Source organism: Lynx canadensis, chromosome B4 (genome assembly GCF_007474595.2).
Source record: "Lynx canadensis isolate LIC74 chromosome B4, mLynCan4.pri.v2, whole genome shotgun sequence".
In the NCBI taxonomy this organism is placed as follows: domain Eukaryota; kingdom Metazoa; phylum Chordata; class Mammalia; order Carnivora; family Felidae; genus Lynx; species Lynx canadensis.
Genome location: NC_044309.1, coordinates 72,586,016 through 72,600,218, shown reverse-complemented (window position 1 = coordinate 72,600,218; position 14,203 = coordinate 72,586,016). Strand labels below are relative to the sequence as shown.

Here is a 14,203-nt window from a genome sequence, read left to right as displayed (position 1 = left end):
GAGGGGCAGAGAGAGAGGGAGAGAGAGACGATCCCAAGCAGACTGTGAGCCATCAGCACAGAGCCCATTGCGGGGCTCGAACTCATGAATGGTGAGATCATGACCTGAGCTGAAACCGAGTCCGAAACTTAACCAACTGAGTCAGCCATGTGACCCAACATCTGAGTCTTGATTTTGGCTTAGGTCATGATCTCACAATTTGTGGGTTTAAGATCCATGTCTGGCTCTGCACTGACAACATGTAGCCTGCTTGGGATTCTCTCCTTCCCCCTCTCTCTGCTGCTCCCCTGCTCGTGCTCTCTTTCTCTCTCTCTCAAAATAAATACTTAAAAAAAAAAAAAAGAAATGTGACATCATGGGGTGCCTGGGTGGCTCAGTTGGTTAAGTGTTCAACTCTTCAGTCAGCTCAGGTCATGATCTCACGGTTCACTGGTTTGAGCTGGGGCTGGTCTCTGCACTGACAGCATAGGGTCTCTTGGGATTCTCTCTCTCTGCCCCTCCCCCGCTTTGGTGCATAGGAGCACAGGTGCGCACGCACGCACTCTCTCTCTCTCTTTCTGCCTCTCTCCCACTAGCTCTTTCTCTTTCAAAAATAAACTTAAAAAAGGTCCTGGGGCACCTAGCTGGCTCAGTTGGTTGAGCAAGTGACTCTTGAGCTCAGGGTTGTGAGTTCAAGTCTCATGTTGGATGTAGAGATTACTTGAAAAAAATAAAATCTTGGGGCACCCGGGAGGCTGAGTCAGTTAAGTGTCTGACTCTTGATTTCAGCTCAGGTCTTGGCCTCATGGTTTGTGGGACTGAGCCTTGTGTCAGGCTCCATGCTGCAAAGCCTGCTTAGGATTCTCTCTCTCTGCCCTTTTCCCCACTTGTGCTCTCTCTCAAAATAAATAAAAACAATTTTAAAAAAAGAAAGAAATGTGAAGTTAGGAACTTTGGAGTTCCAAGCTCTAAGGGAAGAAAAATCTACCTTTGGGATATAATTAAAGTTGTTTCTATAGTTGGGTCCCACCATTAAGATTTTATAATACAGTTAGGGAGAAAATATACATGCATATACATGCATGAAAAACAGGTGTCATGGATAGGATGTGAACTTTCTAGTCTGACAGATCCGTACTCAAACTTTAAATTTGCCTTTTGAACTAGTTATGTGACCCTGGGCAACCTATTTAACCTCTCTGATCCGAACTGTTAAGTAATGAAATCCAACTTTAGGAATGGTGGGAAGACTAGAGAAATGACAGATGAAGTGCCTAACTCTAGAGTCTCAATAAACGACAACAGTTACTATTATTATTATACTAGAAGTCCAAATAGAGAAATCCAAGAGGGAAGTCGTATTTTGGAGGAAAGATGATGAGTTTGCTTTGGGAACAACTACAAAAGTTAATGCTGGAAACATGGATCCGACAATCATTCACCTGTGAATTCTATTTTTTTAAATCACTTTAAAAACAATGTTTATTTATTTATTTTGAGGGAGAGAGCACAAGCACAAGCAGGGGCAGAGAAAGAGGGAGATAGAGAATCCCAGGCAGGTTCCATGTTTGGCACAGAGCCCAGTGCTGAGCCGGATCCCATGACTTGTGAGATCATGACCTGAACTGAAATCAAGAGTGGATGCTTAACCAACTGAGCCACCAAGGTGCCCTCACCTGTGAATTTTTTTTTAATTTTTTTAAATGTTCATTCATTTTTGAGAGAGAGAGAGAGACAGAGAGACAGAATGTGAGTGGGGGAGGGGCATTGAGAGGGAGGCACAGAATCCGAAGCAGGCTCCAGGCTCTGAGCTGTCAGCACAGAGCCTGACGTGGGGCCTGAACCCATCAACCTGAACCGTGAAATCATTACCTGAGGCAAAGTCAGACGCTTAACCGACTGAGCCACCCAGGCACCCCTCACCTATGAATTCTTTAAGCCATAAAAACCGATGATGAGAAAGCAGATGGGGGTGGGGGTGGGGGAAGAGGGTCAGAGACAAAGGAATGGAACAATAGAATTAGTTTATTTATCAAAAGAATTATGCAAATTGATTCCCTGAAATAAAAATATTACATTAAAAATACAGGAAATTCTAATAAAGGGGAGTAATCAAGAGGACCAGTTTCAGCCAAATACAAATATTAAAGAGTAACAAGTTACACATATCCCAGAATTTTAATTTAAGGGTAAATTTGCCAGAGGCATCAAATTTCCTCAGGATTAACCTTCTGGTTCCCTATACTTTCACCATTTAAATTAGGTATCTTATTGACTAGCTTGTCATATATTTGTAGATTAAGCTTATTTTTACTTTTATAAGTGCTAACAAATCTTTATCCTATTTTTTTCTATTAAGGAACTCCTATTTGGTGTCACATAGAAAATTTAAGAAGGAATCACAGGGTATTTTAACCCCAAATGTTAATGAGGGACATGGAAAGAATGCTCTCAAATTAACCTAAGCTGTTAAATTAAAAATGAATAAAGATACATTAACCAAATGCAAGGTGTGAAAAATTTGTGGACCCTGATTCGAACAAGTTGTTTAAAAAACAAACAAAAAACCCACCACATTATTTTTTAAAGACAACTAGAGAACACTGACCATGAACTGGGTATCAGATAATATTAAAACATTACTATTTTTGTTAGATGTGATTTGGTATTGTATATATATCTAAATAGTTAAAAGTACTTTAACAATTAAAGAAATAGACTCTGAATTATTTATTGGCAAAAAGAAATAATGTTTGATATTTGTTTTAAAGTACTCCAACAGGGGCACCTGGGTGGCTCAGTCAGTTAAGCAACTTCAGTTCAGGTCATGATCTCATGGTTTGTGGGTTCAAGCCCCACATCGGGCTCTGTGCTGACAGCTCAGAGCCTGGAGCCTGCTTCAGATTCTGTTTCCCTCTCTGTCTGCCCCTCTCCTGCTCATGCTCTATCTCTGTCTCTCAAAAATGAATAAATGTTAAAAAAATTTTTTAAGTACTCCAATAAAAAAAATGATAGTGGTGAAGAACAGATGAAACTAAAATGGCAAAATGATAATATTTTAAGCTAGGTAATAGATACATGATGATTTATTGGCTTTTGTGTATGTTTGAAAAATGTGTACAATAAAAAGTAAACAAATGACAAGAAGAATTAAATAGATCAAAATATACATCAGTGAAACAAAAAGAATTAAAATACTTACAGAATATACCAAATGAGAAATTCTAAAAGTCATGTTTTCTTTGACCACAGAGGTAATATTTTTAGGTTTCCTCTTCTATTAAAAAAATTATACATTTCTTTCAACAAAGCTAATTTTCAAACAGGTTGTATTATGCTGCAAAATTTTTAAAGTACCATTTAAATTATCTTTTAAGAATTAGGTCTTTTGCATGAGAGTGCAAAATAGATTTATTTTAGGATGCAGTAGTTTACCTTTTCTTACTATTTATCATGAACTGCTAGACCATAAGCCATAACTGTAACTCAAGTGCAAATGCAAAAATAGGTTTCAAAGTCATATTTTGGGAATGATCACTCTTGAGGAATATTCTATACCATCCAGTCTATTCAAGAGGAGCTATTTTTGTATATCAGGGTTTTGTTTTTTTTTTCAAATCAAAGTGGAAAAGCCACAACTCCAGCAGTGAGTGACCAGAAAAGTAAAATTACAAAAAGGATATAAAACAATTCTGTGATTTATTCTGTAATGTAAAATTAACTAAACCTTAGAATAAGACTAAAACTTAAACATTTCAATATGTGTTAGAAAAATACGAATTCATAATCTAGTCTCAAAATAAATTCTTTACTAAGTAGTAATGAAATACTGTGTTCAATTGTAGCTACAGATTTTGAAAGCCACTTATAAAATGGAATTGATTGAGGTAAATAGGATGATGAATAAACCAGACACAAGGACACCTAAGATCCAATTGAAGGAACAAACTGAAAGAGTGTCCTCTAAAACATAGGCAAGTAAAGAGAGATACTCTGAAACAGCTTTAGGGAACAAGAACTAGATTTACTCTAACTGTGATATAAAAGAGATGATACTTAGTCTAAATGTACAGATCTTTTGAGAACAGAATGGAAGGCAATAATAGAAATCTTTGGAAGAGAAATCTTTTTGAGTTTGGGAAAGTTAACCTCAACGCTTAAAAATGAGGGTTTGGGACAAAGTAATATCTAATAATCTTTCTACTGTAACATTCTCTTATGCTCTTAAACTATCACATTTTTTTACTCTAAGCATAAACCTAGACAGACAATCAATACATATCAAGCCTGGCTTATAAAAACACATCGAAATGCAAACAAAAAATTATGTTTAGTGGTAATGCCTTTCTTAGTTTTTACAATGTGCTAGTCCGCCAAAAATCTAAGCAGTAGCACTCTTAAGAAAATACTGAAATGAGAATTCCTGTGGCTTTTGCTAAAATGATCTTGGCTATGACTAAATGCTGCCCCCTTGAGGCGACAGATCTGCCTTCTGATGGGTTAAGTAACTTCAAGCTCTTTATCAAAGAAAGGAAGGGATCTGGAAGATACCAAGATTCAGTTTATGCCCACCATATCAGCAATGATTCCTATGTGAAGAACATGGAACTGAGGAGAGGCATATATAAAATACCTTAAGTAAATACATCCTTAAGTAAACTATTTTTATATACAAGAATTTAGCATGTCTTCAGATCATGGGATTAAGAGTTAGAGTTATGTTCAACATGTGTTTTACACGTTCCTGAAAAAAGGCAAGTCTTTAGGTAAATATTTATAATTAATTTTATTTTTTTACTCATTTTTTATTTTTTATATGCCAATCTATTTTTTTTTTTTTTTTGTCTCCATAAGGTACCAATTTATGAACAGTGGAAGGAGGCAGAGCCTTTGGAAGTAGTTATACTCTAACCTGAAAATATAACAGACTGAAAATAAGCAGCTACAAATAAAGAAATCTGCTTTATTTTGTATTTCTATAAACTACACAACTAAATACTACTTAAACACAAAATCTATGGTGACATCATGTATTTTCATCCTCTTTTTTTGTTGCTATTTTTTTTCTGTAATGAAATTAATACAGCTGATTAATGGGATTAAAAAGGAACAAAATCGAGAAAAGGAACATGAAATAACATTGGTTTTAGGAAGGATTACCTGTTGGCCATTCTCAGCAGGGACATTTCCCTGCAGTCTTTTCAGCCCTGCACATTCTGCAAGTCTGGAAGTCCCTTCTTGGGGTCCAGGTGCCTCCTTTACATCCCCAAACCCCTTGAAATGGTGGAAATAACAAGGTTTGGCTGAAAAAATCACATTTAAAATTCTCTATTTCATCTATCCCTTTAAGGTATCAATTCAAGCAGTGAATAAAATGGTATTAAACCAAGGTCTATATAAAAGAAATTTAAAGAATCTAGGCAACAATGGAAATGCCTTTTTCTATTAGCAGGCTCTTAAGAAGGCCCAACAGCCTACCCTTCAAAGGAAACTTATGATCCTATCTTGAACAGTTGATCTTTTTTAGGCTTTATAGGTACTTTATGTGAAGGTAAAACACACCTATACCTTTATTGAGTGCCTAACTCTATAGCAGTCACCATGCTAAGTGTTACACATGAGAACCCTGGTTGTTAATTCTCACTCATAGACACCATGCGTGCTATCTCTTTTTCTTTGCAAAGCTTTAAATTTCTACATGCCAGCCAAACACTAATTTTAAAAATAAAGAATGTAGCTATTTTAAATAAACTACATTCTTTGGGAGAATATATAGAAGAACACATTCTTCAGATTAGGAATAAAATGTAATAATTTTATGACTTGGATTAGGTGCATATACATCCAATGTGTTAAGATGTCCTGAAATTATCATTTAATGGCATGCACATTTGATAACATAATAGTTCAAATAATCAATATATACCAAAGGACTTTCTAGAACTTTACAAAGAAATCTTTTTTAAAATAGTGCATAAATGGGTTAAGAGTATAAATCTTCATTTCAGACACACACCCAAGTGTTCAGTCCTGGACCACCGCATATTAGATGGTGACCTAAGGCAAGTTACTTTGCATCTTAGAGCCTCATTTCTAAAACATCAATAACAATTTTTACCCAACAGAGTTACATAAAGGATTAACTGAGGAAATGCTTTAGTGCAAAGTTCCTAACACAGGTCCTAGTTTTAAAAAGTATTGTTGTTTGTTCTTTGTTACTTAAGTATCATTATTGAATATAGTCACACTGGAAGATTAAGGACACAAAAAATGAGGGTTGATAGTTCCACAATAATGGAGTTTTTCTCTCACTTGGCTTAGTCTGTTATAACTATTTAGGATTATAAGGGAATCTGAGAGGAAAAAAACAGAGTTAGGAACATAATCAAGGTGAACTGGTTAATTATTAAGTGTAGGAAAAATATAAAGATCCAACTTACTGAATACTATGTGCCAGACATTGCACCATTAAAAAAAAAATTAATGTGCTTAATGGATGAAAAACTCAAAGAGTAGCATGGCAGTTTGAGTAAAACTGATTTCGTATTTTTCACCAAAACTCAGTATTAATTATTGCCATGTATATACCACAACTAAAGAATACTCAACCTATTTAGGTACCTTGCAATAAAGATAAACCTATGCAAGGTAGTACTGACATATGAATTCAAATCTCATTATACCTCCAGACAGCACTGTCCAGTTTTATCCACCCACATGAAAAAAGATGCATATCAGTGGATGAAGTGTTCTGAACCAAGGGATTCTTTGTTCTTTCATCTTTTATTCTGCTGACACCTCCACTGCTAAATTTGGTACTAATGCCAACAATGGCCATAGATCTGCTGTAAACACCAAAAGCACAGAGACGAAACCCAAGTCAGAAGACTGCTAGCAGAGCTGGTGAGTCACAGAAGGGTCTGGCTACGGAGTACTTAGGAAAGAGAGTGAAGAAAAAGTAATCCAGGAAATAGGTGACAGACAACTGTCTGTGAAGCAAACCCCTAGTTTCAGTGGAAACAGCATGCAAGACTGTCCTTAAAAACTTTACAGGCAGAATGACCCTCAACTCAGTAGCACTGATGCTAGAAAACACTTGTATTTACTAAAGTGTACAGATCAGATAGGAGATATTAAAGAGGGAATAGCAGAAACATGATAGTAGGGCAAAGGAGTAAGAAACACAGCAGCAAGAATATCAGAATAGCTGAAAGAAACTGAAATTATAACACTTTTTAAAGAATAAAGGCAACTAAGTCAATATGTAAATATAATAAGAACACACTTGATAAAGTTCTTATGGATTCATCTTTTTTTTTTTTTTTTTACAAAAGAACTGTGAAACAAGCCATAAAAACATACATCAAAATCAAATACAGCAACTCCCTTTTAAAGTGGTTTTAGCATCCCCTTCCAAAGGAGACCAAAAGGAGACTAACTTACATTTAAAAAGTCTCTAAACAGCACCTGGGTGGTTCATTCAGTTAAGCACCCGACTCTTGATTTTGACTCCAGTCATGATCTCACAATTTGTGGGTTCCAGACCCGCACTGGGCTCTGCACTGGCAGTGCGGAACCTGCTTGGGAGTCTCTCTCCCCCTCTCTCTGCCCTTCCCCCACTCGTGCACATGCACACACGCTCTCTCGCGCACGTGCTCAATTAATAAACATTTAAAAAATTCTCTAAAAGATGTCAGATTAGCAAGTACTCCTCTATCTTGGGTCTATAAAATTACTAATTTGGGTCTATAACAAAATTGAAAAGACTTCAAACCACGTGCTAAAGTTAACAATTAAAAACTGTATAATACCAAAAAACACCAAAAAATAAGAGCACGAGAACCTGAGTACATCAGTGAGCAGACACAATTACCTTTTCAAGATGAGGCATGGAACAACAGTGCATTTTTCCCTAAAATCCTATTTACAAATCAGAAATTTCTAAGAGCAATATGATAGCAGAACAACTTACCTGTGGGACCACATTCTGTACGTATGTTGGTGGATGCTGTTGCTTTTGCTGAACAGCACTTTCTATTGCTACTTTCGCTACAGTGCTTGGATCTGCTCCTGCTGGCACGGCAACCATTGTTGCACTGCAGCCAGCATTGTTGGGGTCACTGATTGTAACAATTCTAACTCCTACTTTATTTGGAATTCCTGTGACTGTTTCCCTATCATTATCCTCTGCTGGCCTCTTTACAGTTTTGCATTCTGCTGTGCCATTTGTAGACCGAACGTCAGATGACAGGGCAGGAGAATGGGACACTCTTGATCCTGAGTGGGGAACTGCTACGACTTGATGCCCCTGTATAACAGAGGTTGTAGAATGTGGTGAGACAACTACACTTGGGCGTTGCTGAGGCACATCTGAATTCAAACTTGAAGCTAGAGGTCCATTAGGCAAATCAGTACCACTAAACTGCTGTGTCGCCACATTTGGAGCCTCCTGTATACTGCTCACAGATGGTGAACCACCCAAAGTTAATATAGGTCCATTAGAAATTCTTTCTAATTGATCACCTTTGGCAGTATCTTGCTGAGTGGCATCTAAAGTCCCTTGTGGTTCCATTGGAGATATCTCGCCATTTCCTACATGATTGGAAGTTTTGTGATTTGGAATGTTTTTGCTTAAATGAGAACCATCTCCTTTATCAAAATCACAGATTCCATTAACCAGAGGTTTTTTCAAATCACTTTTGATATCCTGCATGTCGATTTGTTCTGAGTTCTGTTTTCCGGATGTTCCATTCTCACCTAATTCTAACGATGGCCCATTACTGATTAGTGAGCACTGATTAGCCTCACTTTGAATTTTCCCTGAGTTTGAAGGAGGTAGACTTGAGTCACTGTACTTTCTCCCATTTAAAAGACTTCCCACCTGCATTTCATTTTCCTTTGTATCCCCATTGCTGGTGTTTGTGGTTCCTCGTCGGCAGGACGGGTTCTCCATGACTTCAATCTTACGTTCATGAACATGTAAACCTGTTGCTTCTTTTGCTTCCTCCTCCTTTTGGCAAATTATCTTATCACCTTTGAACGGGGGAGTAGCAGTAGTACAGGATGATTGTCCAGCTGGAGATGTCTGAGTGGCTGGAAGCGTTTGCACCTGAAGTCCAACTCCTGCTTGTGTTCCACTCATAGTAATTCCTGCTGGAGCAATGAGCTGAGTTGCATTTCCCTGACTCACAGTTGCAGTTGCAAAACTTGTATTTGGCACAACTGTTATGGTTACCTGGTTGCCAGAAGTCCCTTGGAAAATGGTTGCTGGGCTATTTGAGATCAGTGGGCCTGGCAATATTTGTAAGTTCGAGATGGGCACAGTTTGCACTCCCCCTGCAGGTGGCATTGCACTTTGGACCAACTGAACATTTTGCTGCCCAACCAATAGCTGCTGAGCAGAAGTTTGCCCCTGCACTCCAAAACCTGCTGCTTGGTTATTGGCCACCTGGTATACCACCTGAGGGCTAGGAGCTCTAGCATTATTAGGGGGAGGAATCTGTGGAGCTGGGAGAATTAGCTTACCACCTGGTGTTGAAGGACCACGCTTTGGAAGCAGCAACTGTTTTATCAGACTTGACTCACCAGAAGCAGGCTGACCAACGCCTGCGTTTGTCTGCTGTGGCTGAACTTGCATCTGTACTTGTTGTGGCTGCTGAACCTGTACTTGTACCTGTTGTGGTGAGGGCGCTGGTGAATGCTGCTGCTGCTGCTGCCTCTTCACAGACAGCATCTGACTGACGGTAGGAGGTGGTCCTTGTGACTGAGGGGCGGAAGAAGATGACATGGCAGTTGGGACTTGGTTATTAGTAGCTGGGACAGGTGATGGTGAGGAAGATGGAGTTATGTTTGGTTGCCCAGTTAGCTGAACTGTCTGACCAGCTGGAAGAGCTGCTGGATTAGCAAGAACAATTTGGTGAATGGCTGGTGCATAAGTTTGACCTTGTTGAGCCGGCTGGCTTACAATCACTACGCTTTGTTGGGTTGGCTGCTGTGGTTGTTGAATGGGCTGTTGTACCACTGTTGATGAAACTTGCTGAGAAGGGAGAGGTTTTGGTGCAATGTTCTGAAACCCTACTCTTGAGGGTTGTGGACTTGGGACACCAGCAATGGTAACCATCTGTCCTGTAGCTACCTGAAAATTCTGTACGGACGTTGCTGAGACAATATTGGATGCAGAAGTTGTTACATATTGTGAAGGTGCTATGATAACGGTGTCTTGTGGCTGGCTACCAGCTGATGTTTGTTGAGATGAAGTTTGCACAGGCTGGGGTGATGTGGTGATTAACTGTTGACCCTGTGAAACTGTAGAAGTACATGCTGGTATGTTCTGTACTCTGCCAAATATATGACTCTGTGGGACGGCTTGCTGAATTACTGTAACAGGAGTGCCGGAAGGTATCTGTCCTGGTACCACTGTGTGTAATGGAGACTGTTGTGGAATTACAGATGGATGATGAAGCAATGTCTGGGAATTTACAACTGTAACGGGTTGTGGTCCTGTACTATGATTCTGAACCACAGAACTCTGAGCAGCTCCTCCTCCCACAGCAATACTAACAGGAACTGCTGTCTGGGGTAGAGAATTCTGAATTACTGTAGCCTTAACAACTTCACAAGGAATTGGAGCTTATTTTGAATGACAGTCATGGAGCATTTTGCTGCTGGTGGGTATGAACTGTAGGATTTGGTGGAATTCTGAAACAGTCTGTGCCACAGTATGAACACCTTGTACTGGAAAAGACATTTGTGTTGCAGTTAAATTTGAAGATTGGTTGGTAACAGAAGTCCTCTGAAAATGGTTTCCTACAGTTTGTGGTCCATGAGGGATTCCTGAAAAATAGGAGGGAAAGCCAAAATTTGTAATGAAATGACTGAAAGCTGCAGGTAGGCATTATTTTACTAATACAAGAAAAAAATAGTTTTAGGAAATTAACATCTAACTACTTATCACGAATATGATAATAAGTAATAGAGTAAGCAAGAAATGCTACTAGGAAAAACAAGGAAAAATTATACATTTTAAATTTATATAATATTCTTTTTCATTTTTTACTTATTAAGTCAGTAATACTTAAAACTCAAAATTAATACCTGCAGGTGAAGGACTTGGAGATACATCAGGAACAGAATCAACACGAACAACAGGAGTAGAGACTGGTTGCTGCTGATAGTACATCTGAATGGGAAGTGGTATAGCCCTCCGTTTTACTCCGACCACATGAATATGTGCCTGCCCGTTGCTGCTGGAATCCTCCACTCTCTTCACTGTATGATTTGGAAAGACCGTTCTGTAAAGTACATAATACTTAGTTTTGTTAACTAGCACACGAGCAAAAAAACACTGACTTCTAACAGTGTTTACATAACAGCAGCAGGACATTTGCTGCTACTCATATGAACCAGTATGATTCTATAGTTATAGATTCTGTAAGGGTAGGGAGCAAAGAAAAAACATAAAAGATCAATTCTCCAATTTTAAAATCATTATTATTAACACTGTGGGGGTTTTAATAATTCTATTGCATATATAATTAACAAAAAAGCCTGCATCTAGGCAATCAGTGTCTATTTTATGAACTTTGCAAATATCAAAAAGCTTTGATATCCGATGACAAGAGTATTAGCTATAGACTATTATTCAAGACTACAAAGGGCGAAAGTCATGTCTCTAACATATAAAAGTAGGTAGAAAAAAGTTTGCTCTCTTCTTTCTTTGATAAAGCCTTCTAATATTCAAATACAAACACCAGGTTTGATTTCCAAAATTTCCTTGTATTTAAATTTTCACCCTTACTACAACCTAGCCAATATTTCAAGTAGTAGAAATATTTAAAACTGGATATTTTGTCTAAGAGCAAGAGGTGTTCTAAGTGATATACATGAACTTTGTTTGAAGTTAACAACTATGCATCCTACCTAAGACATTTATAAAATCCAGTTGAAGTTAGGATTCCACCACGAGCTAATTTACTGCACGTTGAGAGGTACTCAGAATACATTTCTGCTCGAGAGACAGAACAATCTGGATTTACTTCAAAATGAGCATTTAGCCTAAAAAAGGAGGAAAAATAAATGGCATTATGCATAGTAGATTATAGAAGAGTTCATATTTACATACAGCAAAACCATCTGAAGGCAATGTATTATTAAATAATATTTATGCCTGTTAATCAATTTCTCTCATGTTATTAGCAAAAAATGCACGTTAGGTTTTAGATTGATGAAACCAAATAGAAAGAGATTAACCATGTAATCATATTTATTTTAGTATAAAAAATCATGAACAACAAATATAAAAACTGTGCTCACATCCCAGTGAGAACAGGGTTGGTCTGTTGGCAACAAATACTCACTCTACAACAAGTAAGTGTTATTCAACGACTATCTACTCAATTTCCTGTCTTGCAATAAGTAAAATATAACAGAAATTCCCAATAATGAGCTATTTCCATCGGAGATGTGGAAAATGGAGGAAAAACTGAGCTAAAATTAAACTTGTGTTGCTTCTTGGATCAAATTCCTTGAGAAAAACTTACCCAAGCTTCCAACTACTCCTTAAACAATGATACTTCTTCCATGCTGCACACTCCCATTCCCCCATTTCAGAGACTTTTATTCCTAATCCATTACAAAGTAATTCAAACTTCAGTATGTCTTTTTCATATAGTGACTTCCATCCATAAAGAAGTTAGGATTGGAGGCCAAATTATCTTCACAGGATTCTTTTCTAGGATTTACTATATACACAACAGACCATGTATAGCTGTTTATATAACGGACTCAATACTTATGATAAGATAACTTTAAAATGATTCTCTCCTTCTCCACTAGAACTGGCAGAAATATGCAAATGAGTTTATAAGGTCAAATTTATGCCTAATATACACACATTGTGCAATGGATGTGGCACATACTTTTTCCAACTTTCATAATTCTTTGAGTACTGATTTTCAAAAGGACTAGATACAAAAAACTTTTTTTGGTTTCAGCGTAGAAGACAAACATTTCCAAGTATTATTGGAAGAGATTCATCAAGTATAGGTGTAAAAAATACAGAAGGTGAGGAATAAGCAAAAAATTAGAGATATTTAAAACTATAACCTATTTGAGCAAAGTGGAAAAGTCTAGAGAAAACTGCACAGGAACAAGATACGAAAGCACCAAAATATGGAACACAGAATGACAGGAGCATGGAATGGGAGACAAACAATGTTCGAGAATGGGAGAAAAGGGATCAAAGAAAGAAAAATTTTAAAGTAATACATCATCAGAAAGTGATCTTTTACATTCAGTCTGTAATCTTCTAAAGAGTTTAAGTTGAAATTCATAAACTATGTGGAAGCTATTATCCATGACAAAATGAAATCTAACCAAGTCTCCATTTATTTTTTTCAGAAAGTGGCTGACATAGGACTATTCAGTCTTCTCCATAAAATATTATTTTCAAGTTGCTTATTTCTAGGGTAAACTCACTGGCTCTTCTATCATTTGATTAGTTTCCCCTTACTATACCCAAAAAAGAAAACTATCAGTGAACAAGAAGTATTGCTTGTGATGAAAAAGGAAGGGACATTTAACAACAAAATCTGGTTTATTTTCTTAAAGACAGTCCTGGTCAGTTTTAATAAAATACTGATTTAAGGAAAAACAGATTTTATAATCTGACAAATCTTATTTTCCTACAAAGTCAAAGGGTAACATTTAACACAAATTTTACTCTGAAAAGAAGTGGTGTAATTAATGAAATTCTAGTCAAAGACTATTTTAATTCTGAAGATTATGATGAATATTTTTCTTTTAAACTGTTCTAAAATGCAGGTGAAATGATTTACATTATCCTTTCTTTGTATAAATGATATTCTCTACTCTGACTAAAAAGAAATACAGAAATAAAACATTCTGGAATGACTGTTGAAATACATTTCCTTCACCCTTTTGCTTTATCTTCCCAAGGATAAAGCCTTAATAGAAAATAAACCACTTACCACTGACAAGCAAACTTCTCACTATCTATTTTCCACTATTCCTGGAGGTGGAGCAACATGCTGTGCTACAACTGCTCTGGAAGCTAAAGAAAAAATACATTAGCTACATCATTTTTAGAAACTTACTTAGTTACTATATGCCATGTTCAGTTCATGGACACTGAAACAATATTACAATGAATACCTTTTAAAAAAGGTGTATAAACATAATGAAAATATACAAATTTGAGAAAGAA

General features: G+C 37.1%; 1 protein-coding gene and 1 long non-coding RNA gene across 2 annotated transcripts in view; one reads left to right on the top strand and one right to left on the bottom strand.

The window, feature by feature from the left end:
- The window catches only part of LOC115518851, a 40,325-nt gene extending 26,422 nt beyond the window's left edge, over window positions 1–13,903 (top strand). The window contains exon 2 of the long non-coding RNA XR_003970334.1: window positions 11,080–13,903. This is a non-coding gene — a long non-coding RNA (uncharacterized LOC115518851). The remainder of the gene's footprint in view (window positions 1–11,079) is intronic.
- ARID2 (AT-rich interaction domain 2) overlaps window positions 1–14,203 on the bottom strand; it is a 169,441-nt gene that overhangs the window by 38,443 nt on the left and 116,795 nt on the right. The window contains 7 exon segments of the mRNA XM_030322394.1: window positions 7,952–10,628; window positions 10,630–10,681; window positions 10,684–10,812; window positions 11,074–11,270; window positions 11,899–12,033; window positions 13,968–13,996; window positions 13,998–14,050. Coding sequence (XP_030178254.1) covers window positions 7,952–10,628; window positions 10,630–10,681; window positions 10,684–10,812; window positions 11,074–11,270; window positions 11,899–12,033; window positions 13,968–13,996; window positions 13,998–14,050 — 3,272 coding nt within the window.